This window comes from Carettochelys insculpta, chromosome 4 (genome assembly GCF_033958435.1).
Source record: "Carettochelys insculpta isolate YL-2023 chromosome 4, ASM3395843v1, whole genome shotgun sequence".
NCBI classification, from domain to species: Eukaryota; Metazoa; Chordata; order Testudines; family Carettochelyidae; genus Carettochelys; species Carettochelys insculpta.
In genome coordinates this window covers 124,655,603-124,682,481 of record NC_134140.1, presented here as the reverse complement: position 1 = coordinate 124,682,481, position 26,879 = coordinate 124,655,603, and the positions used below count along the sequence as shown (strand labels likewise).

The window sequence follows — 26,879 nt, the reverse complement described above, 5'->3', positions numbered from 1 at the left end:
GTTTATATGACCGGCCCACAGCATCTGCAAAGGCACGGTGTGAACAGGAGCCGACCCTTGACTCTTAGGCTGAGAGGACAAGAACCTTTAATGATGTTTATTGGGCATACATCCAAGTGTGGAGAAGTAGGGCTTTATATACACTTGTATGAGAAGGAATTCTTGACCCATATGGTACCTTACCCCAGGGTACCAAGCACTTCGTGCACCTTCCTTGGCATGCTGCACCATGCACTCCCTGACTTGTGCCATGCACTTTCCACCGTCTGTATCATGCAATACATGCCCTGTTCCTTTGCGCGCTCGCCCGCTTTCCATTACACGCCTAACAAGGACAGGCGTTGGTAGCTCCCCACCCTATGCAGACGTATTATGACGGCCAGGCCCCACCCTTCGTTTCTCACCCGCCAATCAGATGTCAGCCTGCGCCTAGACTGGCGCAGTGCTTCCACCCACGTGGTGTGCTCCTCCTTCCTTTCCCCGGGTTCGGTTGGTGTCGCGCTCTCCCTTCCCCGCCGCCGCGCAGGGTGCCCGGCTGGGGCGCGCGCGCGCGCGATGGTGGTGCTCTCGCTGCCTGCAGAAGTCGCCGCCATCCTGCTGGACATCGAAGGCACCACCACGCCCATCAGCTACGTGCAGGTGAGCGCCCGGTTCGGCCGCTGGGGGCGGTAGGCGCCAGGCCAGGCGTGGGGTGCAGAGCCGGAGCGCGGGGCGCTGCTCGGCGGGAGGGGAGTGGGTTAGCCTGGCGCAGCGGGAGCCGCTAGTGCCTGTCGCGGGGCAGTGGCGCGCCTCGGGCCGGGTGGGGTCGCGGGAGGCACCTTGTCCCCGTGGGCACACCAGCTGCCCCCGCAGCGGCTCTCTCGGGTGCAAAGTTACTTGCAGTTGACAGTAACGAAGGCCGCCGTCACTCGAGGCGGGACTTGATCCCACACTTCCTGACTTGGGAGGCCAGGGCGGTGACTGCAACAGGCGTGGGCTGCCCAAGCGGTGCTCCCAGACTGCTGGTGCCCCAGGTCACGCTGCATTCAAAGGCAGCCGCGGATCCACCTTGCCCCATTCCCAAAGCTCTGTCCCACTCGCTACCTCTTGTTCATGCCTTCATCGCTTGGTGTCCTCCACTCACTTTTTCCAGCCTAGGGCTGGGGGCTGGGGCGGGGCTGTGGGCTGGGGCAGGGGCAGGGCTGTAGGGTGAGCCTGCGGTAGGGGGTTGGGGTTGGAGAGGGGCTGAGGGGGTTGCAGTGGGGGATGGGGTTTACGTGCAGGTGCAAACTCTGGGAGGGGCAGTGTTGGGATGTAGGACGGAGGTTCGGGGAAAGTGGCTTTTACCACCTGTGGTTCCCAATTAACAGAAGAGCAGAGTTTAAAGTAGGCTTCCTGCCTGCCCTAGCCCCATGCCGCTCCCAGAAGGAGCCAGCACTAGCACTGCCCCCTCAGCTCAGTTGGCCAGTTCCCATTCTGGGCAAAACAGAGCTGCAGGGGCTCTGCTTGGCAGGCAGGAGTAGCACACCAATACCCATGGCCCCACCTGCTCCAATGGGTCTGCAAGGCCATACTGGTTGCTTCTGGGCACAGTGTAGGGCTGAAGATCACAACTGACAGGGAGATTGTCCAGGATCATGCAGTCAATTGCAATCAGCTAGTTAGAGATCACTGGTCTAAAGCATACATTTGTTTTGTAATGCCAGGGATTGTTGCACTGAACGCTATATCACGGCCACAGCTACCCCAAATAAATTTAAATACAGTAAACCACCTATTTATGGGATTTTGATTTGCATGTTGTTTGGTTTAATGTGAGTTGAAATTGTGAGTGGGAGGGAGCTGGGAACCAGGTGGCTCCAGCTCCCCTCTGCTTTTGAGAGCCCGGAAACTGACCAGCACAGTGCTGGACAGTTTCCTGACTCCCACAAAGAGGGAAGCCTGGAATCAGGCTACTGCCTGGTTCCCAGCTCCCAGCAGGTCCCAGGAGCGCTGGTCAGTTTCTCAGCTCCCGGGACTTGCATGAAATTTCCAGGAATACAACCTACATGTAAGTCAGGGGTTTACTGTATAGAAACATAAGGAGAGACTAAATCTAGTCCATCCCTTGCTTCTCAGAGAAGACTTACATTTTAGTAATAACATTTTCTGAATACACTTTTAGGGCCTAGTCACTCTTGCACCATTCTGAACCTTGCCATGCAAGCGCAATTTGTCAAAGGAGTACATTATTTTTACCAGAATGTTAGCTTGCCACATCATGTATTCAAGAAACTAGGTCATTTGTACATGCCTGGGGCCTAGTTTTGTTTGCTAAGTTCTACTGTGACTTAGCCCACAGAACAAGAATAGTGATTTGAAAATATTTTGGTGGCTTAGGCTGGTTAGTGTGGGATTCCCAGTTTGGCGGTGGCCACACTTGGCCAGAACTTCAAAATGGTCATGAAAATGATCATTTCGAAGATTACTAATGAGGCGCTGAATTGAATATTCAGTGCCTCATTAGCATTAGGAAGCTTCTGGCCGCGGCGCTTCGAAAGCGCCACTTTCGAACACTCGCAGCTCAGCGCAGCTACATGGGGTCTTTTTAGAGAGGACCCCACACCTTTCGAAATCCCCTGTTCCTCTCAGCAGAGGGGAATAAGGGGATTTCGAAAAGGACCCCCGTGTAGCTGCGCCGAGCCGCAAGCATTCCAAAGCGGCGCAGCCAGAAGCGTACTAATGCTAATAAGGTGCTGAATATTTAATTCAGTGCCTCATTACTAATCTTCCAATAGCCATTCGCATGGCCATTTCGAAGTTTTGGTCAAGTGTGGCCACAGCCTTTGTGGGCACATACTTTTGTTTATCTGGTAAAGTTTTAATCTAATTTTTTGGAGGTAGTATTAATCATAGGTCATTAATAACGTTGTCACTTTGGACCACAATTCTTGTTTCAGGCAAGCTGCAGAATCAGAGAATTAATATGCATGCTGAGCTGTCAAACGATATCAGGCCAGTGCTCAGGAAATAGATGCCTGCAAAACAAAGGACTTAAAAATGAAATAACCCTACTGAATATACAAGTTGAGATTTTTCCCTTGTTATTTTAACTGTTGATGGCATGCCTTGACAACACAAGAGTCAAAATTCTGATTTTAAAGTTTGTTAGCACATCAAGACCTTATGAATTACATGAACGCAAAACAACAGTTTAGGTTTTATAACTCTCCCAAATCAGCTAAATAAAACATTCCATTGTAAATGCATAGCAACACACACAAGATGAAAAACCACCTTCTCATTCAACAAATTAAGGGCAGCCCTCTGTCTCTTATGAGGGGTATTTTATAACTATACCTGTGTGCTGGTATCAGCCAGTCAAAATATTGAGTGGTTCTTTCTTTGTCATTGTGGCGCTTGTCTCTGCTATTTGTGAAACTGTCCCCCTGACCCGGTTCAAACCCTCCCGCGCATAGCTCTGGCTCATCTCCACCCCCTTGGCCCTAACCTACTCCAGGCTTAATCCCTCTGCCCCCCTCCCATGGCCCCAACCCATCACAGGGCTTAACCTTCTTCAACTGCCCCCCGCCCCAGACTTACAGTCCAAAAGGAGCTCCAGGTACTCTTCCTGGGTAAAAAAGCTACCCCGACTTACGTGAAATTCGAGTTATGTGGGGGTGCATGGGAACACAACCCTGGCGTAACTTGAGGGACTACCATACCCTGTTCTAGGGTCTGCTAGTTTTGACTTCTTTCCTCTCACTCTATATGTTTTCATTCCTTTGCCCTGCAACAGTTAACTCTAGTTTCCAACTCCTTGAGCTTCCTCCTATTATCCAGGATGATCACCAATGAAATAATCAAGATCACATTTCATCTCTCTGATTCTGCAGCTTGCCTGAAACCACAACTCCTGTCTATATTTGGAAATCTTTCTTAAAAAATGACCATTGAGAATTTGCAGAATCCACAGGTTGTCATGGGGTGCTGGTTCTCAAACTGAAGTCCAAAGACCACTAGCCTGCACTGGTTCTCCAAGTCATCCTTCTCCCATGAGGTTCTTGCCAAGCACAGCTTCCTGCTGTGGGCAGGGGGCAGCCCCACAGGTTGGATCTGGGAACAGTTGGGGAATGCAGCATCAGAATCTGCTAGTGGGAAGGTTTCCCTACAGATACCATTGGCTGGATTTCAGCCCATAGGGGCAGCAGAGAGTGCAGAGTTACACATGTCATAGAGCTGGAAGGGACATTGGGAGGTCATCAAGTCCAGTCCTCTGCCCTCATGGCAGGACCAAGCACCATCCACTTTTTTTGTTTAATCTAATTGCTCCAGATCCTGAGATGGCCTCCTCAAGGATTGAGCTCACAGCCCTCAGTTTAGCAGGCTAGTGCTCAAACCACCGAGCTATCCCATGCACCCCTGCCTTCCACTTCTCTCATGCTCAGTCCCCTGCCCCCCGCCCCCCCAGCTCTCCCAGCCCCACCACCCAGCTATCCCAGGCCCGGTCTGCTCCTCAACCCCTCTCAAGACACCTGCATTTTTGGCATGCCTGTCACAATTGCAACTTTTGTATCCTGGTTTCCCTGTTGAATTCAGGTGGATGTCAGCTTGAGATCCAGCTTCAGATATTACCCCTCACCTGCTTCCCTGGCAAATGTCTGTGGTTTATAACGGGGGTGGGGAGCCTTTTTTGGGTCGGGGCCACACAAAAGTGAGACGCAAAATAAAAATAAATCAGATATAAAAATAGAGCAGTGTCAGAGTAGACCACTGTATTACCGAAAAATTGCTGACTCTTTAATATGTAATATATAAATATTACACTTAAATTTCAGTGTATAGTATACAGAGAAGTATAAACAAGCCATTGCCTGTATGAAGTTTTAATTTCTCCTGATTTCATTAGTGCATCTTATGTAGCTGATTATAAACCAGGCAACAATGTACATCGGGACATCCAACCTTTTTTTAGTGGGGGCCACACAGCAATTTTTTACATGTTCCAGGGGCTGAACACAAAGTAGCCCCAAACCACCACTACCCACCTTCCTCCAAGTTTAACTCCCCTCACTGTGCCAAATCACCCCCTCCCATCCCAGGATTAATTTACCCAGAAATGCTGCATGGTGCCATCCCCTGCCAGTTCTCAGGCTTCTTCTGTCCTGGGGCTGCCATGGTTAACTGTCCGGGTCCTCAGGCTGGAGCTGCCAGCTCTCAGGCCTAGGCTGCCAGGATTCCTCTGGTCCCTGCAGAGCTCTGCTCCCTGGCACCAGCCCTGTTGGCGGAGCTCTGCTCCCCAGAGAAGGTCCCTGGACCCCATGGCCACCACCCTAGCATGAATCTTTCAGCGCAGCAGGATGGTGGGAGCTGCCCCTGCCATGTTCACAAGCTGGAAGCGCAGCAGCAGCAGAGGAGGGAGCTGCAAATGGCCGCTTAAAGAGCCATATGGCTCAGAGCCTCCCAGCTGTCATTTAAAAATGCTGCTGCTGGCTCAGCAGGCTGGATAAAAAGGCTCCACAGGCTGGATTCTGACCCACGGGCCATGTGTTGGACACCTCTGATCTAGCTGAATTGACATGCCCCCTAGACGGCCAGTGATAAAATGGTTGAACAACATTGGAGGGGACATGCAAGAGGAGGAAAGGTATTGGGCTTGTACCCTCTTTTGGTGCTTTGCTGCATAAAGGCCTAAAGTGTTTAGTTAAAATACAGTGTTTTTTAAAAGTTCGTTTCTTTACAACCACAAAAGACTCCCCATTGTGACTGGAGAATTACTGGCCTTACTTGAGCTTGAAAACAACCTGAAAGCAGAGTAATGGAGATAGGAAGTTGTTTTAAGTCACCCTATTTAAAATTCGTCAGTGCCTTTAGAATTCTAATGACCTCAAAGCTTTGTACCTACGAGTAATAGTGTTATGCACAAATACTTGAGATCACTGCAAGAGAAAATGATTGATGAGGAAAAAACAAATTATACATCTTTTCAGTTCACTTCCTTTGTGCATATGATGGAACAGTTTGGTTTCCTGTTCTCTTGTACGGTCCCCTTCCCCATGGGGAAAAGACCCATCTAAACATCAGCAAGAGATCTGGAAAAAAAAAACAAACAATTTTTAGTACATACTGTTGGAAAGCAGCTCTATCAGAACCTGGATTTTTCAGAAAAATTGACTAACTTCTCTTTTTGAAGTCTTTTCATTGTTAATAATAATACAAGAACATCCATGTGCATAATGGCTTTCACGTGGTTTACAATTACCTACCTTTTAAGCTCTTTCTCAGATCACCTTCATGGTTCTCTTGGGTTCCTCAGTGACATCAGGGTTGGTTTTTGTTTTGATCATTGTTAACTATAGTTACTGAGCATTTCTATCCATTGCACAGCATTTTATCTCTTCAGTAATGCCTATGATACATAAACTAATTTTTTTAACTCATATGTGCAGTATCCCTACAAGGGAGATTTACAAGAGAGTAAGTGAGCAAGTTTGAATGAGTCCTGTGTGTTGTGTTACCAGGACACGTTATTTCCTTACATCAAAGATAATGTTAAAGAGTACCTGCGTAGTCACTGGGGAGAGGAGGAGTGCCAGCAGGATGTCAGCCTTCTGAGGAAACAGGTGAGTGATGGGAACCACAATTATGTGGGGACACTCTCAAAAACTTGAGGTCACTCTTAGAGCTGTGACATTTTTACTAAGAGCATCATAGCTTGGTGAAGTAGTAGGAGGCGTTGGAGCTTGACTCTGAGTAGAGCTTTCCCTTCTGCAAGTTTATTTCTTTTTGAGCTCAGTGTATGTCTGTCCCTCAGCCAATTCTATGGATGTATTTACCTGAAGTGCACATACATGCACAAAGATCTCTGCTTTCAGGATAATGGGGACACAAACTGAAAATGCATTTTCCACCCCCCTTTCTTAAAATGTCACACTGGCTCTGTTGGGCCAACACAAGAGTAAGATCCCCAACCTAGAGTGGTGAGAGCCAGTGGTGCTCAAATAGTACAATATGAAAACCTACAATTGGCAGACGCACCTGCCTTAGCTTCCAAGGTGTTTAAATTCAAGGGCTATTAGCAAAAGCCCTGAGCTGATCTCTGTCATGCAATTAACTGGTTGAGATGCAGTCTTTACCTCTCAAAGTCATCTGTATGTGAGCAGAACAGAAAGCCCAGCACACCTCAAATCAGAGGCTGGATGCTGTGAATCTGCTCTTGCTGAGAACATTCTTTCTGAAAGCTCTTTGGAAATATTTGGCTTTATGTTTAGAAGCTGATCTAAGCAGATAAGTTAAAGAAACTTATTCTTAAGCTGGGCATGCTGGCTCTGATCCACTAAAGTTTAAGTCCCATGATGAAACTTCTCATGTGCTAAAGGTTAATCATATGTTTAAGTGCTTTGCTCTGACCAGAGTGCTCAACACTTAGTTCTCAAATAGAATACATGGAACATATAAATAGAATATTAAGAGCTATTTGTCCAGGGCCAACAGAGGACACTTTAGGGCTGGGTTTTTTAAAGCAGCTAAATGTAGAATCTGAATATATTCCTACCGACCCATCCCCACTCTCTGCTCTACAAGTAATTCAAAATCTCATCTGAGACCTTGTCTACAAAACTTCAAATTAATTATATGCAGCCTTTAAGCTGCACTTAATGCATTCCCTTATTAAGTTAATGTTAGGGAAGACTATATACCTCCCACAAATAGTTGTGGTAATGCTCATTTAGAATTAAAGCAGTGCTGAAAGCATATAATGTGGTGATGATCAAATGGTAAGAGGGTTTGTTTGTTTGTTTGTTTATTTTTAATTCCCATGCTTTGGAGACTTAGGAAATCAGACATGGTATAGCTTAGGGCCGGGCAACATGTGGCTGGCTGGACAGATACCAGGTAGGGATGGCCTCTGGTGTTTGGTCCTGCCCGGAGTGCAGAGGACTCTATTGGACAACCTTTCAAGATTCCTTCCAGTTCCATTATTTTAGCATTCTCTTCTAGCTCTTTTTACATGTACAGTGAAATTTGTCCAGCTGGGACAGATGAAAAAGGGCTCATCTTTAAATGTAAGACCAAGATGTAACATCTAAAATGGTTTTGGTCAGTTATAAATACACAGAGCCTTTAAAAAAAAGGGCAAAATGAAATTTGTTTGAACTGTACTCAATTCCAGCCTTACATAGTAGGGCACCCAGTGTTTCAATTAGGCTACTGCAATTTACAATTGAAGCATGTGCTTCTAGACCTAATTCCAGTAAAATTCCCTATTCAGGAAAACTCTGACGCACCTATGTAACCCCCAGTGACTTCACATATGTCAAACTGAGGGCTTGTTCGCGTGTTAGCCTGTATAGGGATAGAGTTATGTCCAGCTTCTTTCCTATATCGGTGCCATATTTATCATTAGCAGTTGTGGGTCATCTTTTTTGTTCATGATTTCAAGGCTGAAGAGGATTCCAGCTTGGATGGCATTGTACCTATTCCTTCAGAAACTGGAACTGGAGAAGGTGAAGTGGAACAAATCATCCAGGCTGTAGTAGACAATGTGTACTGGCAGATGTCCCTGGACAGAAAGACCACAGCATTGAAACAGCTTCAGGGTCACATGTGGAGGGCAGCCTACACAAGTGGACGCATGAAGGGAGAGTAAGTACACATGTTCCTAAAACCTTCCTTGAAGTAGACCTTTTATATTTTTCTGAGCAAAGATTCTTGGGCATACATTGGAACCAAATACAGGTTGAACCTCTCTAGGCTGGGAACATCCAGAATCTGGCAGGATTTCAGTTAGCCGGATGACCACTTAGGAGTGTGTCCAAGTTTCCCCTGGTCCCATAAAAACAAAAAGTGGGCATGTAGCACTTTAAAGACTAACAAAATAATTTATTAGGTGGTGAGATTTCATGGGGCAGACCCACTTCTTCAGATCAGAATACAGGCTAACACTAATAGCCTCTGTCACTATTCATCGGGGTCCTATAAAGTTCGTTTGGAGCCACCAGGCCGGGCACTCAGTGTTCTGTGCTGTTATTTAGCTGTAATTTACCACTAATGTCTTCTAAGGGCCCAGTAAGCAGTGGTAATGCTAGCAGTTGGTAATACTGTGAGACAATATTGACCACCCTTGACCCAGCAAATTCTCTTGTTTGGCACCAGTCGGGTCCCGAGGGTGCCAAACTGGAGAGGTTTGGAGTGTAGTTACATCGTGGCTGAAGGGTGACTGGTTGTAGCAGTGGCAGTGCCATATAAATACATAATCTCTTTATTTTTTAGCTGAACAATAAGCACAGATTACTTTGTTGATTTGATCCTGTGCACTATCATCGAACCAAATTCAGCCAGTGTCGCCTTGCAGCTTGAATGCACAAAGCAAAAGCAATTCTTGATTTGTGACTGATTTTATTTGTGGGATCTAGGGAGCAATATTGTAAAATGACTTTGGAAATTTGTAAGGATCTTGGATTCAGTACAGTTTACATATATTTGTCCTTTTCAATTGTTGGGACAACTAGAGGGGTCAAGGAGTGTGTGGGTTTTTCCCTCTGCCTGTATAAAATGATCACCGTGTTCAGCAAATCTGTGCTTGCATATTTGAGTTCTTTGCTGTTATTGTTGCTGGTAAACTGATTACAAGACAAGATGGTGAACACTAGCTCATGAATATCTATGGGAAACTGAGAAACAGACTTGTGAGAAAACGTATTCTGAGAAAAGTGGATAAGCAGTTCTGCTCACACGGTTGTCTCGTTATGTTGCAGAATAAGTTTAAGTCAGGAGGTCATACATTTTTATCAGCAGGTAAAACTTTAACTCTCTTTCATGTAGCAAGCGGGATTGAAAGCACCAGTTTTGTAATTTGCACAGTTTAGAGAACCATCCTTCTTTCAAGCCATTTATACAACGGTTCCAGTAAATTTGGGGCATGGTGGATAGACAAACCTAAACAAGAAACTGGGGAGGAGTTGGGAGGAGCACAAAGAGTGAGATTAGCTCTTATTTTTCTCTGTGAAGGGCACTTTCGTTGCTCTCCTCTTGGACATTCATCTAGGCTAGTGGTTCCCAGCTTTCTTTCAGTAACATGGCACACCTTCAGTGACATAGATAGTTCCATGGCACATCCACTTTTTTCAGCTGAATCAATTGCTCATAAACATCCAGTAACATCAGTCCCATCGTGTTATCCCCCAAAGTGGAGTGCTAGCGTGGACACATAGCACGCATGTAAGGCTTATCAATGTAATGGAGTTCACCCGCTCATGAGTGCCATTCTGTGGCCAAGGGTACCATGTAAGGTCTTCTCTGGTTGTCTTCAGGGTTCTGAGCGGGGGATATGACTAGCTCTGTCCAAAGTACCGTCAGTTCCTATATTAGGCTTGTGGCCAGTCTCTGCCTGCAGGACCTCGGCCTTGCTCAGGTCTAGGTTCCTCTCACACTCAGAACTGTCCATAGTGCGGCTGGTCTACCAGGCAGTATATAGACCTGCCTAGATTGAGCTCCTGTGAGGTGCCAGGCCCTAAGCCAGGCCCTAACCCAACAGCTTCTTTTATATCAGCCGACTGGCTCCTGATTGGCTGCAGCAGAGACAGCTGCTCTTTCCTACCTGGAGAACCATTTTTTTTTCCCTGCTCCTCCCACTGGGATGAGGTGTGGCAAGGCCTCTGGCAGGGGGCACCGGGGCTTAGTGCACCCCATCACAGTGTGCCATTGAATGCTTCCAAGAATTGTTACAGCAGCGCTGAAGGAAATACCCATAGTCAGGCTCCCAGTGCTTGCACATACAGGAGAATATTACTGTGCACTGATGAATCCAGACTCGCCCATCTGCAAAGACTGAGATGCTGCCTTATGTCCAGGAATCCCTTCTGGTTAGCGGGCAGAGCTCTCAAAGCCTTGAGATTGTCACCCAGTGAGAAGAGACGGAGACTGTGGGAAAGCAGGATGGGTAGAGGAATGAGCCCTGGTTACAGATCCAACACACCAGCTGTCTGGCTTCACCAAGCCACATAAGAAATGGGCCTCAGTGAACCACATCAGAACTTCACATGGGCAATGCAATGACTTGTTTTACAAATGAAAAGTGGACAGCTGAACACAAATATAGAGAAAATACCCAAAACATGAAGGATCTAGTGAGCTGCTCCCCTCCAAGAGCCTTTTCACAGGGCACAGCTTGGTTCATTCCTTGGTCCAGGAAGCTAATCAAGTGGATGGCAGACTTGGACATCAACCTTTAATGTTGCTTTTCCAGTGGCCGTACAAAAGATGACTTCTTGTCTGAATCTTAATTTGAGTTTTGTCTCTTCTTGACAACTAGGGCTTTGGGTCAGTTCCCCACAATTTCTCCTCCTCTTCCAACCATACCTGGCACATCAGAGTGTGAGACACAGGAGTTAAGTTTGTCATACAAAAGCATTAGAGGGGCTAGTTCTTTACAAAAATCAGGTCCTTTTTGTTTTTGTTGTGTTTTGGTACTAGCTAACACAAACAAAGTAGAGGAGAAGTGCTGAACAGAGTTTAAAACAACCACTGAAAAAAATCCCATCTGGTAATAGAAATGAAGCAGTTTGCAAGGGGCAGGACTCTGTTTGTCTCGTGCCGCTGACCACAAATTAATTCTGCAATTATCTTTCACTGCAGAGTCTTTGAGGACGTGGTTCCAGCTATCAGGAAGTGGAGGGAAGCAGGACTGAAAGTATATATCTATTCCTCAGGGAGCGTGGAAGCCCAGAAGCTTCTGTTTGGATACTCAACAGAAGGTGATATTCTAGAGGTAGATAAGATTATAGCCTTCTTTACAGCTTCTCCACGTAAGAGCTGGGGTGAGGATACACAAGCTCCTTCCAGCCACTCTTTGATTCTGTAATAAGTTACAGAAAGTGTAATGAGCAAAGAGAAAGTGACATGAGCTGCAGCTGTTAAAACTCTCATGTCAGCCACAATTTTAGAGACTGCATTCCAGTATATGCTTTTCTTGTGTACTGGTATTAGCCAGAGCCCTTCCACTGTGACAGTGTCAGTATAACAGAAAGGTCTCACTTACCCCATACTCCTGAAAAGAAAGAGGACCCTCACTAATTTATCTCACGCTCCAGGAGAGGCTGGATAAAGTGAGTCACTTCACTGCAAGCCAACCCTTAGGCTTTGCACTGGGCCTACCTCCATGTCACTAGTCCTTGTTAAATGGATTTCTTTAGCCATTTTCAAGGACAGGGACTGAGAAAACTATGGAGCTAATGGGGGCCTGCTGCTCTAGAAGCATTTCCTATTTGTTGTATGATTGAAAATGGCATGTAGTCTCTGGCTGTCCTGTGATCAGCATCTCCTTTGTTAACTTCTTGCTGCATTGGTAGGCAGAGGGGATACAGAAGCAGCTCATTCTCTGGTTTCTAGAATTAGCGTCTGGTACAAAAGCCATGTTCTCTTCGCTCTTTCAGCTCTTAGATGGCCACTTTGATACCAAACTGGGTCCCAAAGTAGAGAGTGAGAGTTACAGGAGGATCGCGAGGAGCATTGGGTGTTCAACTAACAACGTTCTCTTCCTGACTGACGTCACTCGAGGTAGGTGGTCTGGCTTTCCTGCTCTTGCCCACATGGCAGGAGACGTTCTGTAACTGTGCAGCGTCAGGCAGCTATTGCTATCAGGCTCAATGCCTGCACAGCCATCGCACGCCTCCTTCCCTAGACTTTATCCCATCAGTTGGCCTCATTTGGTGTAGTTGGAAACAGAGCAAGTATTTAACCTCAGGCAGGCATGGCCAACCAGTTTCACCTAAGGGCCAAAATAACTGTGGATAGAGTGCAAAGAGCCATGTATCATACACTTTTGTACATCTATATATAGATACATATCATCTAGAGAGCTAGATAAAAATATATATATAATACATAGCTCCATGTCCTCCCGCTGTCTCAGAGCCAGGCAGCCCCAGCCCCCTGCTCTAACCCTAACCCTCCCCCAGAGACAGGTATCCCTAGCTTCCCCCACCTGACCCAATGCCTGATACTCACTGGAGCCACTGCCACACACTTCTGCCTCCAGGCGCTGGGGCGCACACACAGAGCAGTGCTGAGCAGTCTGGCTGTGCGGCTCCAAGCAAGAGCCACATTTCACTGGTCAAAGAGCCACATGTGGCTTGAGAGCCAGGGTGACTGCTCCTGACGAGGGCTTGTCTGCATGACCTTGGGGTTTGTGGCAAGCAGGGGTGTTAATCTATGCCCAGTAAGCGTCCATGGGGAGAGCGTGGCCACTCATCGGGTAGCCACCAGGAAATGGCAGTAGATCAAAGCAGCCTTGGGAACTTTTGGTGTACTGCAGCAGGACCCACATGGGTAGTTTACTTGGGTGGGTGGGCGGGGGGTAGATATATTCCATGGCGTGCCACAGACTGAGTGCTCATGTAGACAGACCCCTAGTCTTTCACCAGAAGCCTGGGGCAGGCCATTAAAACTTGGTGCAAAGTCATGTGTGTTTATATGCAATTGACAAGTCCCCTCACATGCACTGGCTCAGCCTAAGACTCAGAGCTACTGCATTGTAGGCTGCTGTTACAAGCACCCTCCCTCGTCAGAGAATCTGACTCTCTGCACCACATTTCAGGCAGTCATTTACACCTGGCCTCCCCGGTTGTGAGGAAAGTAGAAAGGTCCAGATAGCTTTTTCCTGGACTTTTTCCTTACATAAATATACCAGTTTCTAATGTTGGTTCTACCAGCGTAATCCCCACGTAACTTGGTTTAGAACATAGGTTCCTTAAAGGCAGCTCCAAATTAGCCCTCTAAGCAGTGTATTCATTGTGGAACCAATGAGTACATTTGTCAGTATATACACACAGCTTAACAAAGAAATGGAAAATTTGTTCCAGGGAGGTGGGGGGAAAGAAGGTGTGGAACAGGCCAAAATCCTAAAGGGAAACTTAGTCTCATTTAGCCCTTCTCACCCACCTCATTCTTCTACCAGACTGTCACAGGGGAGAATGTTAGCAGGGATTCCAGAATTAAGATGCTCTCCAGCTGCCCTGCAGCAATTTACTCCTGGTGGCAGGCAAACTTTCCTGCTGCTGTGCCTGAAGCCAAACTGGCCAGTGTCCTGTGCCAGTTTTCTTTAGACACCCCCACGCAGGTGAGAACATGCTCAAATATGTTGATGATAGAGTATTCTCAGGCTTATTACAGTGCTCTAGAGTTCTGCTCCTTTCACACTAACGCAGCAGAGATCTAGTAAGAGAAAACCCTGGTTCCCTGAGTACCAGGCTCGGTGCCTGAAGTTCTGTATTGTCCATATTGGAAGGATTTTAACTCAGTACTTGTTAAGGAACTGCTCCTTTCCGGGGGGAGGGAGTGGTCAGGAAGCTACTCTATCAGGGCTCCCATTTGGGGGGTTATAATGAATGAGAGGCAACAGTATGATGCAGTTTCTGGGTCAAATATTCTGGGATGTATTAATCAAGAGTCACATGTAAGACTCTGGAGGTAACTGTCCCACCTGACGCAGCCCTGAAGAGGCCTCATATGGAGTAGTAGTCCGTTGCTGGGTGCCACACCTTAGGAAAGATGTGGACAAATTTGAGTGTGTTAAAGAACAGCACCACCGACGACGAAACGTTTAGAAAACCTGACTTACAAGGCAAGGATAAGAAAACTGGGCATGGTGAGTCCTGAGAAAAGTAGACTGGGGGGGGCGGGACCTGAAAATTCTCCAAATGTATTAAGGGTTGTTATAAAAAGGACTGATTTAATTGTTCTCCACATCCATCAAAAGACAACGTTATGGGCTTAATTTGCAGCAAGGGAAGCTTAGGGTGGATATTAGGGAAAACTTCCTTACTCTAAGGGTAGGTAAGCTCTCGACCAGTCTTCCAAGAGAGGTTGTCCAATCCCTACCATTGGACAAGCTTGACAGGGATGGTCTGGATTTCCTTAGTTCAGCTTTGGCACATTGGGTTGGGTTGGATGACTTTAAGGTCCCTGCCAGCTCTGCTTTTATAAACTGACATTGCTCTATGGAGATACTGATTCTCCTACTTCAGTCACCTCAAGCATTCTAAGATGCCTGGCAAAATGGCAGAGTAGAAGGGTTGGAGGCACATGCTGACTGTCCTGCCAATGTGAATCCTCAAACTAACTCCATGGGCCTTCATGTTTCCTAAGCTCTGGTCTTTCCACAGAGGCACATGCTGCGGAAGAAGCAAATATGCACGTGGCTGTGGTCTTGAGGCCAGGCAATGCGGGGTTAACGGACGATGAGAAGTCGTATTACAGTCTCATCACATCTTTCAGTGAACTGTTCCTGCCTTCTTCCACCTAGGAGAACTTGGACACATGCGCAAAAGACCAAACTCTCTACCTGCTGAAATTGTCCTTGTGTAATCTGTTACTTATATTGGTAATAAGAATTTTAAAGACTATCTACTGTATCCATGACTTGATGCAGACATTGATCTTAGTATTGTGGAGGGGATTTTTAACGTGATGAAACTGAAGCCTATCAATGTCTGTTGGTGGTGTGAGTAGCAGCAGCCCTGAAGCCTGTGTTTGATTAGCTTTCCTGTCAGGGAATTTATTACTATAGGGTGACTGTTCTGCCAGTTACCTCACTGAGTAATCCGTCTGTGAAAGTTCATGTGACATTTGTCACTGTTAAAAACAAAATATGTTGTGAGTAAAGTCCCACAGGCTTTTGACTCTTTCAGGGAAATACAAATTTCTCTGTTCTTATAAGGTCTGTAGCTCTGTTAGAAGTTAAATTCAGCCAAATTGATTTCTTAAGAGGTTAGGGTATGTATGTTTGGGATGGCCAGCGGTAAATGCCAGATGTGGACCATGATGTTTGGGTGGTGCTGCAGCTTAAATCTGCTTGAAGGAGGCCAAGTTAAATATGAACCCACTTGCGGTGTTGGGCTATTCACTCCAGGGCCCACTGCATCCTAAAACCAGATTTCCATTTAAGTCAAAAACGTAGCATTCTTAGCAATAATCTCCGAACATTTTCTTATGCAGCCAAGAGAAGGTTTCACTCACTCATGATCCACTGTGACAGACATTATACAAAGAGAGTTCATTGCTTTGGCACTTCCTGCACCATTTGATAGAATACAAAAACACAAACCATGTTACCAGCATCACTTACCCTGTGTTGTCTTCTACAAGGTGATCATGTAAAAAATTCCTGTGTTGGTAAATAAAAGTACAGTTGTCTTATGCCTACAATTTTGCATTATCCCTCCAGTGGCCAGCCTCCGGTGGCAGAGTTTTCTTACCTGTAACCCGCTGTATCTTTCCTTCAGTGCTGCCACTTCCCCTTCTTTCCTGCAGGCCTTGCGAGCCTTCTCTTGGAGAGGAATTTCCGTTACACTCAAAATTTTCCTTTGCTGTCAGTGGGAGATCTATACTTGCTGGGTGAGCAGGAAAAGCAAGTCAGCTACCTGTTGCTAACAGCAATCACAGGTACAGCACCATGCCCGACGAACCCATTCACTACTATTGTGCACTTGTTGTAGGTCACTTGCTCCTGTGGGTGTAAACAGCACTATTCAGTCAGACTGGTAGTGTCTACAGCTGTGACGAATGACCTGTGTAGACTCCATTAACTCAAGGAACATCAGGCATTTCCAGTAAAGGTGCACAAAACCCAGCCTCTCGGGCTCGTGCAAAAAAGGTAGCTGCGTGCGCTACAACATAGTTTGTGCATGTGTTTTTCTGTGTCTTGCAGTGTACATGTTTTACTGGCACAATGTGCCTGCTTAATATACTTTTAGCTAACTGTCAGAAACACTTTGTCTTACAACTTTACCTAAATCCTGTAGAAGTAAAGCAGAGCATGTAGTCCTGTAGCACCTTAAAGAGTAAATTTTACTTAGTAAGTAATAAGCTTTTGTGGTAAGACCCACTATGGAGCCTAGAAAACAGGGAAATATAAAGCAAGGAGGGGTGGAAAAGAAGATGGGGGAGGAAAAAAGAGGAAAAGAAAATAGGGGACAGTAGTGGGGGAGGTCACTTAACTAAGAGGATCTCTGCGAAGAGTAAATCAAGTTAAGAGGGTGTCTGCCATTCCTGTGAATATCAAAGGTGGGGAAATTGTCCTTGTAATGCATAAGGTAAGTGAGATCCATGTTGAGTTCCAGATTAAATGCATCAAATTTGCAAATGAATTCCAATTCCGATGTCTCCCTTTGTAAACTGATGTTAAAATCTTTTTGTAATAATAAAGTTACCCTAAGGTCCATTATAGTATGTCCTGTCAGATTAAAGTGCTCACCTATTCCCTGATTTCTCTGTTCTGCTCCATAATCTGCTGCAGTGGGTTTTACCGACAAAAGCTCATTACCCAACAACTAAAATTGTTCATTGTGCTACAGGACTGCTTGCTTGGCTTTGCAAGGATACATACTAACAGGGCTACCTCTCTGAGACTGCAGAAGTATAGCAGTGCAATCTTAAAGGACCCAGAAATCCTTACTTCTGCCCCTGTATTCCTGCCAGCCTGTGCACTCAAAATCATGGAAGCACCTAACACCCAACACATTCTTATGTGACTAGGCAGGAAAGAGTTTGGGGATTCTGAACGTGTAAGGAATTCCACATTCTGCCTGCCTGGGATCAAAGATTCACTGCCACAGAAACCTGTCTCCACTCATTGCATGTGTGCAAGCTGCCCCCTGCAGGGGGGAGATGAAAGTTCTAATACCATGAGCTATGGCTGTGGAGGCTTTCAGTTCTACCAGGACATGTCCCCTATAGGGACGGGAAAAGGGTCAATGTTCTACCACCACAGAAGTACAGAAAGCAGCTGCTCTTGCTCTGCTGCCTTTCGGGGGCCCCAGTGAGCCAAAGCAAAAAGAATAGGTAACACTTAGGTGCGAGTAGAAGACAGTCGTCCTTCCCCATGAGATGTGTTCCTCAGCAAAGAGCCCCAGAGGAGGTGGTAGGTGGGGTCAGGATGTAATAGGAAGGGAGTAGTGCTGACATATCCCTCTGAGGGTACAGTGGCCACAGCCACAGAAGATAAGAGAAGCTACTGAAGGAGGGACAGTGAAGATCCTATAGGGCATATGGAAGGAAAAGGTGCACGTCACCACTTGGATGCCCGCATTCTCCATACCGAACTCTAGGAAGAGTTTGTGTCAGAATATGATGTGCCATCTAATGCAACCCCAAACTACCTTTAATGTCATTTTTAAGATGATGGTTGAATGTGCAGGGTTGGCAGTTCAGTGTGTGAGCACTAGGGAGTAAAGCAGGTTGGACAAGTGGGTCATTATGTCCCGGTAAGAGGATTTCCGCAAGTTCTGTGCCAGTCGGCACGAGTGGATCCCACCGCAGGATTGGGCCCTAAATGGAATGCCAAGATTAAATCAACATGCTAAATGCCCAAATTTGTTTGTAAAATTCTGAGGCATCCCCATGTTGCTCATAATGTAGATGGTCTTTGGAAAAAATAAAATGCATCTTGACTGCGTAATCCTGTTAAACTAGACTGGCTAGACCTTAGGGGAGTAGCTGCCTAGCTTTGAGAGGCCCAGCTAATCTGAAAACATACAGACCACAGCTTAGTTAAGAGTGATCCTCATCCCAGAGTCCACTACACAAATGTACCAAATTCACAGCTGTTTCTGCTATAGCTGCGTCTGCATGACTAACTGGGTGTTGGCTATGGGTTAAATAATAAAAAGTGAGAATCTGCTCCCATCCTGTTCTATCTCTCATCATGAAACTATGTATGGGGTGGAGGGAATAAAACTCACTCTCTCCATAAAAAGTTTATTTAGTGGTCATGTTTCAGGGTATATCCATCATTGTTTAGCTGTATTGAAATGTGCCATTAGAAATACTTTAAGAAATGTACAGAATATCCCCAAAAGCCTGAAATTCAGCTCAGATTGCATATAGTCAGTGGAAAAAATTCACAGACTTTCTCTGATAACATTTCAAAATATAAAATGATAAAACAAAACCATTATTTGATTTTAAAAAAATGTCACAGTGGACTATTTACAGTAAACACATTTTAAATGAAAACCTTCTACTACCCTCTGCTCAATATGCACAAGTGTGTGTGACATTCTCCATTCATGCTCCCTCACATCAGTCTCACCTTCTAGCGCTGAAGGAAAAGATACCTGGATTGGCTTTGTATTACTTTGTCTTACCCTAATAGGTGGAAACCACCACTATTACATTCCAATGAGTAACTTCCCTGCAGGCCTTCCCTTCCCTGAGTGAGCTGCTAATTTTTCTTATTGTAAGATAATTACTGAAGGGCCAAATTCTGCAGACAGAGATAAACCCTTCATTCAGTGGAGATCCTGTGGCATCTGCCCCAAACTCATCAATGAACACTTTCCATCAAAATTACTTTTTAATGGAAAATTAGGTTTTGGTCAAATGCAATTTTTCCCCAAGCGCATCCTTTCTGCAGAAAATCTAGATACTTCATCCAAAAACTGCACAACCCAAAACTGAACCATTGTGATTTGGAAATACCAATATAAAGCCTCATGGGAGTTGTAGTTTGGGTGCCTCGTGTGGCATGCTCATTTGTGACCCTAGTTTCCTAGCCAGGCCACCCCTCCCACCCTGCACTGCAGCAGCATTTCCAAACTAACATTTCAGTTTTCAGCCGAAAGTTTGCAGTTTCTGAGGTTCCCCAAAAGGTCAAACTTTTCTGCAATGTAAACCTGAATTTTTCTACTTGCCCTAAAATTTGAGCTGCTAGTTTGGCCACTGAGCCAAGATCATTGGTCATATAGCTGCCTCCCCTTTACGAATGGGATGAAAGCCCCTTTGCATCCTTTTGGAGTTTTGGTCTTCTCACTTTCACCTGCAGCTATTTGCTGTCCTGAACTTTTAAGGGGAATTCAGCCCCATGCAGAGGGCCAATCCTAGGCCTGTCTACCATATAAGGCCAGGTCTATACTAGGTAAATAAGTCAATTTCAGATATGCAATTCCAGCTATGGCAACTGTGTAGCTAGAATCGATTTCTCTGAAATCATTTTACCTGGCCATCCTCACTGAGGAAGTTTGACGGGACAGTATCATGAGGAGTAGAGCAGTCAACTGCTTCCCCCGATAGGTTGGTTTCATGCATCTCTACCAGACATGTGAAATCAAACCCCAGAAGATCAGCTACGGGTCAATCTTTTGGTTAATGTAGACACGATGTAAGTCACACTTAAACCCTGACCCTGATCCTTCACCAAACTTTGCAAGAGTGGCTTCCAGCTTCAATGGGACTCAGCAGGGGCTCAACCAAATGGAATCGGTTGCTGTATTGGGTGCACAGGGGGCATTTCACCTTTAGTGCATAAGCAGTTAACTAAAGCTACATCCAGGTAACATCTGCCTGAACTTATGTTCTGATCACACACGAGTCAGAGCCTCTACTCAGGATCCCCTTGTCTGTGAGCAATGGTGAGAAAAGCAGCTTTCTAAATAGTATACACACTATCTTATGGAAGCACTAACAATAAAAATAAAACCACTCTCTTGGTCCCCACTGGGCAGGAGAAACATTCACATTTTAACCTAGTGCTGTTTGTTCACATGGCTCACAGCTGCTCAGCCCCTCCCACGCTGAGAAGTAGCCCCCCACCGCCCTGCTGCTGGGATGGGTTTTGTATTTCTGCGTTGGTGGAGGTGGGCTGCCTCAGAACCCCCACGTGCTAGGCACCTTGTGATGCCCATGGTCTGCCTCATTGCTTTTTTAGCTACCTCGCTTTTGCCAAGCCAGGCCTCCCCTTTATCCTCTTTCAAAGTGGGATGAGGTGCCTGTCCTTACACCATAGCCAGCACATTGGTGCTCTCTTCTTCCAGTCACTGGCTCCACGTCCAGCTGCCATGAAACCAGCTGGTAACCCTTCCTCACTCCACAATCAAATTACCCATGTCCAACAAAGCAACAAAAACAGTTAAAACATGAGACAGGTGCAATCTAGTGGTCTGACTGCAGGAGTAGGAGCCAGGAATCTCAGTACTAACCCTGAGTGACCTGTCACCCTGGAGCAGTTGTCTCCCTTGCTGTAGAATGGGGACAATGTGATCTACCTCACAGTGGCCTTGTGAGCCTTAGGCTGTTTCTAAGATGAACGGGACAGGGTTTGAAAAGAAAGAGACCCTTCAAGCACAAATTCAGCTGTCAGCCTTTCTTTACAAACCCATTAGTATCTTCAGATTTGATCAGATAGGCCCTGGTGGTTTTGCTCTGCTCCTAAACATTTGTTCTCAAAGCCCTTTGGCAATATATTTGTGACTGTACATGGGAAATGAACGTGTCAAAAAAAGTGTAATGAGATCATGGGTGAAATCTCGTGACCACACCAGCACACCTGCCACGGAACAAGGGCAGGGCTACACCTGATCTGTTTGATACTCCGAGGCTTCAGATGGGCTTTCAGAAAAGCTCAGAAAGTTTTCCTGGTACTCAGAACAAACAATCTCGAATCTGTAGTGTCTGAACTCCCCGGCAAAGGTGCCGAAGTAGCAGAGGAAGCACATCACCAAGCCCCACTGGATCCTGGCTGCGTGCATATGGATCCCCTGTGCCATCAGGATGAAGTCTGGATAAGAGCTGTCAAGGAGAACATGTCTGAGCAGCATTAGACCTGGTCGAAAGCTAGTATAGCAGTGTCGGCTTGTGTTTAGGAGGAGTGAGATGATCAATACCTGCCTTCCTTTTACACCTAAGTATAACCCACTGGATATCAGCAGCCAATGTGCAATTAAAAAGGCTATTTAATAGAGGATCAGGGTCAGGCTGAATGTCAGCTATTTAATTAAACAGGAAGCTGCACAAACTGAACATCTTCAAGGCTGTTACTTGTGGCAACACTTCCATATGGCTAATGAACATGCTCCTATTCCTACTACATTGTGCTTGGCCCTTACACAGCACTGTTCTGTACATCTCAAAGCATCTGACAAAACAGAGGAAGTATCATCATGATCAGGCCTGTTATCTAAAGTTATTTTGAGTTACCCCTACCACCCTCTCGTTAAGAGAGTCTCTGCAAAACCAGCCTTTTCTGGGAAGCCTGGAAACATCACTAAAAACATTGTCACTCGCCCATTGTAATGAAGAAGAAACACCAGAGTCTAAGATTGAACCTTCCTCTGAGTCACCTCAGTTTTTTTGCACGGTCTGCCTATTTGGATTCAACTCCTTGGGACCAGGACTGTCTCTTTGCCTGTATCTTGTGCTATGTCATGTCTCTCTCACTACAGTAACAGACATATCAGGAGCCAGCTGCCTTTTGTCAACACATTCCTGTCAAGAAAAGTTGTCACTTCTGAAAGTTTTGGATAGGTATTTTACACGTGTTTAAAATTTCATCCTTTACTATTATTGTCACCAGTGGGTTTAAAACTACTTATATATCATTTTAGGTGGTTATACCATAGAAGAGTATCTAAATCCCAAGAAATAAAGCAATGAGACCAAATGTTATAACAGTTCTATGAAGTGCCATTACAATGTATCTGAGGCTGAACTAAATTAAAACAGAGCTGGATCCCATGGCCCAGAGTGGAATGAATTAACAAGAATTAAAATGAAAACTAAAATGGGCAGCAGAATAAACACAATAGGAAGAGCTACATTTCTGCTGGTGTGTTTTGTTGGAGTACAGACTAACATAGCTACCTCTCTTGTTACTACACAGTAGGAAAAGACAATGAACAAGAGAAGCCAAATGACCCCTGGTGAAATGACCCAATCCCTGAGCAGAAAGCCCAGATCCAAGGGGCCTGTAGCAGACAGATTCAGGCCAAAAAGCACCAAGATGCATCCCTTATTCAGGACAGCATTTAAGCACATGCTTTTCTGAATCTGTCCATTAATAACAATAGTACTTTGCTTTCTACAGCTTCTTCCAGCTGGAGGTCTCAGTGGGGGACAAGCATTGGTCTCCTTCTAACAGCTGCGACAGAGTAACTCAGTGACCAGCCCAGGTCACACAGCAAGTGGGAGCAGACCTGGAACTAGCTCTCAGCTCTGCCATGGGCCTGATTTTCACAAGGGGGTGCACACACACACCTGGGTGTGCAGTCCCAGCACCGTCATCACCTGCAAACAGGTGACAGAATTAAACCCGCTGGGCTAGGTGGGCTTTGCATGTGTAATTTCTAACCACAGTTAATGCAGATGTTGGAATTTGCCAACTGCACAAGCCACTGTTAGGCCCAACTAGAGAGCAGGCCTAAAGGGGTAGCACTGTGTCTCCTTGGCTAGTCAAATCCAAGCAGTTAGGGAGGAGGAGGTTCATGAGATAGGCACAGGATAGGGCCATGGGTGATGGCAGTTCTGTTCCTTGGCCTGCCACACAGTGACCCCGCACAAATGACCTACGACAAGTCACGATCTCTCCATGTCTCCTCACCCGTAAAACCGGGCTAACGATATTTACCTACCTCTGAGGGAAACGTGAGTGGCCAAAAATGTTTGGTGCTCCTGGAAGGGATAGCATTATGACAGGGGAAGGTTGTTCTGCTACACATTACTCTCTAAATCCAACTCCTTCTGTGATAAGCAGAGTTATTAGTCTAGGTACCTGCAGGTCCAGCAAGTCAGGAGAAAGGATACAAAGGACCACACACAGGGTTATCGTGGCCGACAAGACGACGCGTGGAATCCCAGCTTTTCTTCCTTCATTCTTCAGGTTTATTTTGAGCGTCAGGGCAGCCTGAATCCAGCAGGCCAGGGTCCCAAAACCAAATGTCAGGGAGGTGCCGACATTATGGATTTCTTCGTCGCTAGAGAGCTACAGAGACAAAGGAACTTGTGAACCATCACTTTGACGCATCCTGAATTAAAAACCACCTGCAAAAATCTTCAGTGTGACCCTAGTTTCGGGAAGGGGGAAGGAGAGTGTAATATTAAAGACGAGTCATTTGGTTGTAAAAGGTCAATACAAAGGCAATGCTGCCTTTGTCTCCAGCTGCAGCATCAAACAGCCTACGCGTACGGGAGGTCCAGCTGTCTACAGCCTTGCAGTCAGTGCTGTGCATGAACACTGATGCTCATAGGCTCAGTCCTGCGATCAATGAGCTCCAAGCACTCTGACATCAGTGGGGTCTCAGAGGGACATAGGGGGTCACCTGCTCAGAGCTTGCAGGCCTGGTCTGTGGTTACATACTAGCTACCCAGTTGCAATGACTAAGTTTAGGGGAGGCCAAGTGACCTGGGAAGTAAGAAGCAAGACAAAAGCAGAGCACGTGCCTGGCCTAGATGCTGACAAAGAGAAGCTTTCAGGCTGAGATTTCTCAAAGCCACCTGGGGGATTTGTATACACAATTTCCAGTCAGGTCAAACAGAGAGGTGTGCCCAATTTGCCTGAGATGTTTCAAAATATTTCTGACTTCATCTATAAATAGGAATTTGCCTAGGGAAAAAAAAAAAGCAAGCCCGCTGGGAGAGTCTGCAGCTATTTCATAGTGATCAGAGCAAAGCCAACCCATCCTTTGTCAGTGAAGTCAACGGAGGCTCCTGGGCAGTGATTCTGGCCGATGACCTTGTCTAAGTCAGACTCAGGGCAGACTGAGCCATCCAGCACTGCATTTTTGGTTCAAAAAAGCTGAGGTAGGCCATGGGTGTCAGCACTTGGCACACTTTGGAAGCAGGCAGACTCACACAGTCTTGTTTTTCCGTTTCCCAGCTTATCCTTGACACTAGTGAAAAATCACAGCCCCCACATAAGGCCTGAGTATTACAGGGCTCTATGTTGAAAGAGTGCAGGGAACCAAAAGCCATCCTTCCACCCCCAGACCAGGGTCAGGGAGTGGGGCTGCCACTCAGCCAGCAATGAGCTGAGGGTATGTCTTCACTACAGGGAGGATTGACCCTACCATGGTCTATCTTCCAGAGTTCCATTTAGCACACCTGGTAGGGACATGCTAAATTGAACTTACAGGGTGTCCGCATTGGCCCTGGTACTCCTGCCCCTCATTGGGGTGAGAAAAATTGACGGGAGCAAACGTTCCCATCAACCTCCCTTAGTGGAGATGCCACGGAAGCCCAAATAAAGGTCCATCCGTTCCACCCACACAATTAATGCAGCTGGACTCATGTACCTGAATTCAACCACCTGCTGTGGTGTAGACAAGCCCTTAGACTTGCTATTAGATGAAGGAGACATTCTGGAACGGCCTCCAAGGGAGCACCGGGGGGCAGTCAAGAAACCTAACTGACTGCACGACTAAGCCTGGTAAGTACACAGAGGGTATGGTATTATGCGACTGGCTAGGGTGGCAAGTGGCCCATCTGTGAGTGCTAGCAACAATATCTCCAATGGGACATGAGACTGGGAGGGTTCTGCGTAACCACAGAGAATTCCTTCCTCGGTGCCTCGCTGGGGGGCCTTCCCCACATGCTCGGGGCCTCACTGATCCCCATATGTGGAGTTGGGAAGAATTTCCCTCACTCAGATGGGCAGAGACCCAGGCAGGGTTACACCTTTCTCTGCAGCAGGGGGCCACTTCCAGGTTGGCACTTGAGTACATGGTGGACACTGAAATTTGAAGTCTTTTAAGCATGATTCGAGGGTGCCAGTAACTCAGCCAGAGGTGAGCTGAGGACAGAGTGGGTGTGGTTCTGTGCAGGAGGCCTGATTTATGATCATGAAGGTCCCTTCTGGCCTCATTGTCGGAGTCAAGGCTGCATGTGGTGCAAGACACAAGTGCAATGGTAAATCTGTGGCCTGACCTCTGCCCTCTCTTACCTCCTCATAGCATTGCCTTCTGCATAGCTTACATGGGACCTTTTCCACAGCACCATTTCCTCTGCATAGCTGCACAGCCAACCTCCTCTGCTATGAGGCCTTGTGAATGCACCAGCCATCTGCACGGCAGTCACTTTCACTCGGAACGAAATTTTATGAGGGCTGACTACTTTTGACAGTGGGGCTCATTTTCCTCTGTAGTTACTTACACCAGCACCAAGAGAGCAGGAACCAAACGAAGAACAGAGCCATTCTGACGTGATGGCATTTTACATGCCCTTTGCTCAAGTGTCAACAACTTTGCAAAGTGCAAAGCAGTGGGAGAATTAGGCCCAGGGCTTTCACACCGTTCTAGCAAGGGTCCACTTACAGAGGGGTCATTAGCAAGGCACTAATGTGGTCTGAAAACTCAGTGCAGACAAGGCCTTCTCATGACAGCTACATGAAACCATCTTCCCTCATCACAAGCCCTGTGTCTGAGGTGTTCACTACACCTAGAGAGTGAATACCCTACACCTCAGAACAGATACCTTCTCCCAGGAGCATCACCGTTTAAGAGCTAAATGATATCTGAGGTGCAATTTAATAACATGGCTTCAGTCAAGCCACAGCCTAAGGAGTCACTGTTTGATGACCTGGGAAGTCGTGGCTAACCCTGGGCCAGCACCCACCTCTTTAGGGCATTCCACCATTCTCGAGAAAAAATGCCTGAGATGGAAGTAACTATACCATACTCCAATCACATCAGCTACCACCCTGGATGCCTCACAGTCAGGTTTTGTGACAGAGCAGAGCCCTGCAACTGCTCTGGTGGTTGTAAAAGAGCACTTCCTCCTGGCCACACACATAGGTAGGTCTCCATACTCAAACTGCTGGACCTCTTGGCAGCCATTCACATACTGCCACACAGGGCTGCTCACCCACCTAGTTAACACAGAAGGAGCAGCTGGCCTAGCACTACAGTGGTCCTCATTATTCGCCTCCCACAGGTCCTCCTCCCCACTGAAGGTCATCACCTATGGAATCAGAATGAGATCCATTCTATCCCTGCTTCTCTTCACTATCTACATAAGACCATTGGGAAAGACAGCAAAACACCAAGGGCTTACCTGTCAACAGCATGCCAAGGTGACACAATGACACTCTACAAATCTCATTCTTGTAGGAGAAAGAGCCTGAAGTACGGGCCTGGTGTAAGGCCTGAGGCCTGAAC

The 26,879-nt window shown here is 46.5% G+C and overlaps 2 protein-coding genes across 8 annotated transcripts in view; one reads left to right on the top strand and one right to left on the bottom strand.

The window, feature by feature from the left end:
- The first annotated feature begins 472 nt into the window (after window positions 1-472).
- On the top strand, window positions 473-16,164 carry ENOPH1 (enolase-phosphatase 1). 2 transcript variants are annotated; one of them, XM_074993728.1, is made up of 6 exons: window positions 474-639; window positions 6,480-6,581; window positions 8,402-8,604; window positions 11,596-11,728; window positions 12,393-12,516; window positions 15,123-16,164. In XM_074993728.1, the coding sequence occupies exons 1-6, from the start codon at window positions 556-558 to the stop codon at window positions 15,260-15,262; spliced, it is 786 nt and encodes a 261-aa protein (XP_074849829.1). In that variant the 5' UTR covers window positions 474-555; the 3' UTR covers window positions 15,263-16,164. The 2 variants fall into 2 exon arrangements, with proteins under 2 accessions (XP_074849830.1, XP_074849829.1); XM_074993729.1 differs by lacking the exon at window positions 6,480-6,581 and having other exon boundaries at window positions 473-639.
- A 150-nt stretch (window positions 16,165-16,314) lies between these two features.
- Window positions 16,315-26,879, bottom strand: part of TMEM150C (transmembrane protein 150C) — a 49,794-nt gene continuing 39,229 nt past the window's right edge. For all 6 annotated transcript variants that reach the window (XM_074993731.1, XM_074993734.1, XM_074993732.1 and 3 more), the window contains 2 exons: window positions 23,533-23,710; window positions 16,315-21,511 (listed from right to left, as the gene is read on the bottom strand). In XM_074993731.1, the coding sequence (XP_074849832.1) occupies window positions 21,303-21,511; window positions 23,533-23,710 (387 nt within the window). In that variant the 3' untranslated portion in view covers window positions 16,315-21,302. The remainder of the gene's footprint in view (window positions 21,512-23,532; window positions 23,711-26,879) is intronic.

Coding starts and splice junctions, on each gene's coding strand:
- ENOPH1 (XM_074993728.1), top strand. CDS start 556: ATGGTGGTGCTCTCGCTGCCTGCAGAAGTCGCCGCCATCCTGCTGGAC. Junction 8,605..11,595: donor AGTGGACGCATGAAGGGAGA/GTAAGTACACAT, acceptor CTTTCACTGCAG/AGTCTTTGAGGACGTGGTTC. Junction 11,729..12,392: donor CAGAAGGTGATATTCTAGAG/GTAGATAAGATT, acceptor TCGCTCTTTCAG/CTCTTAGATGGCCACTTTGA.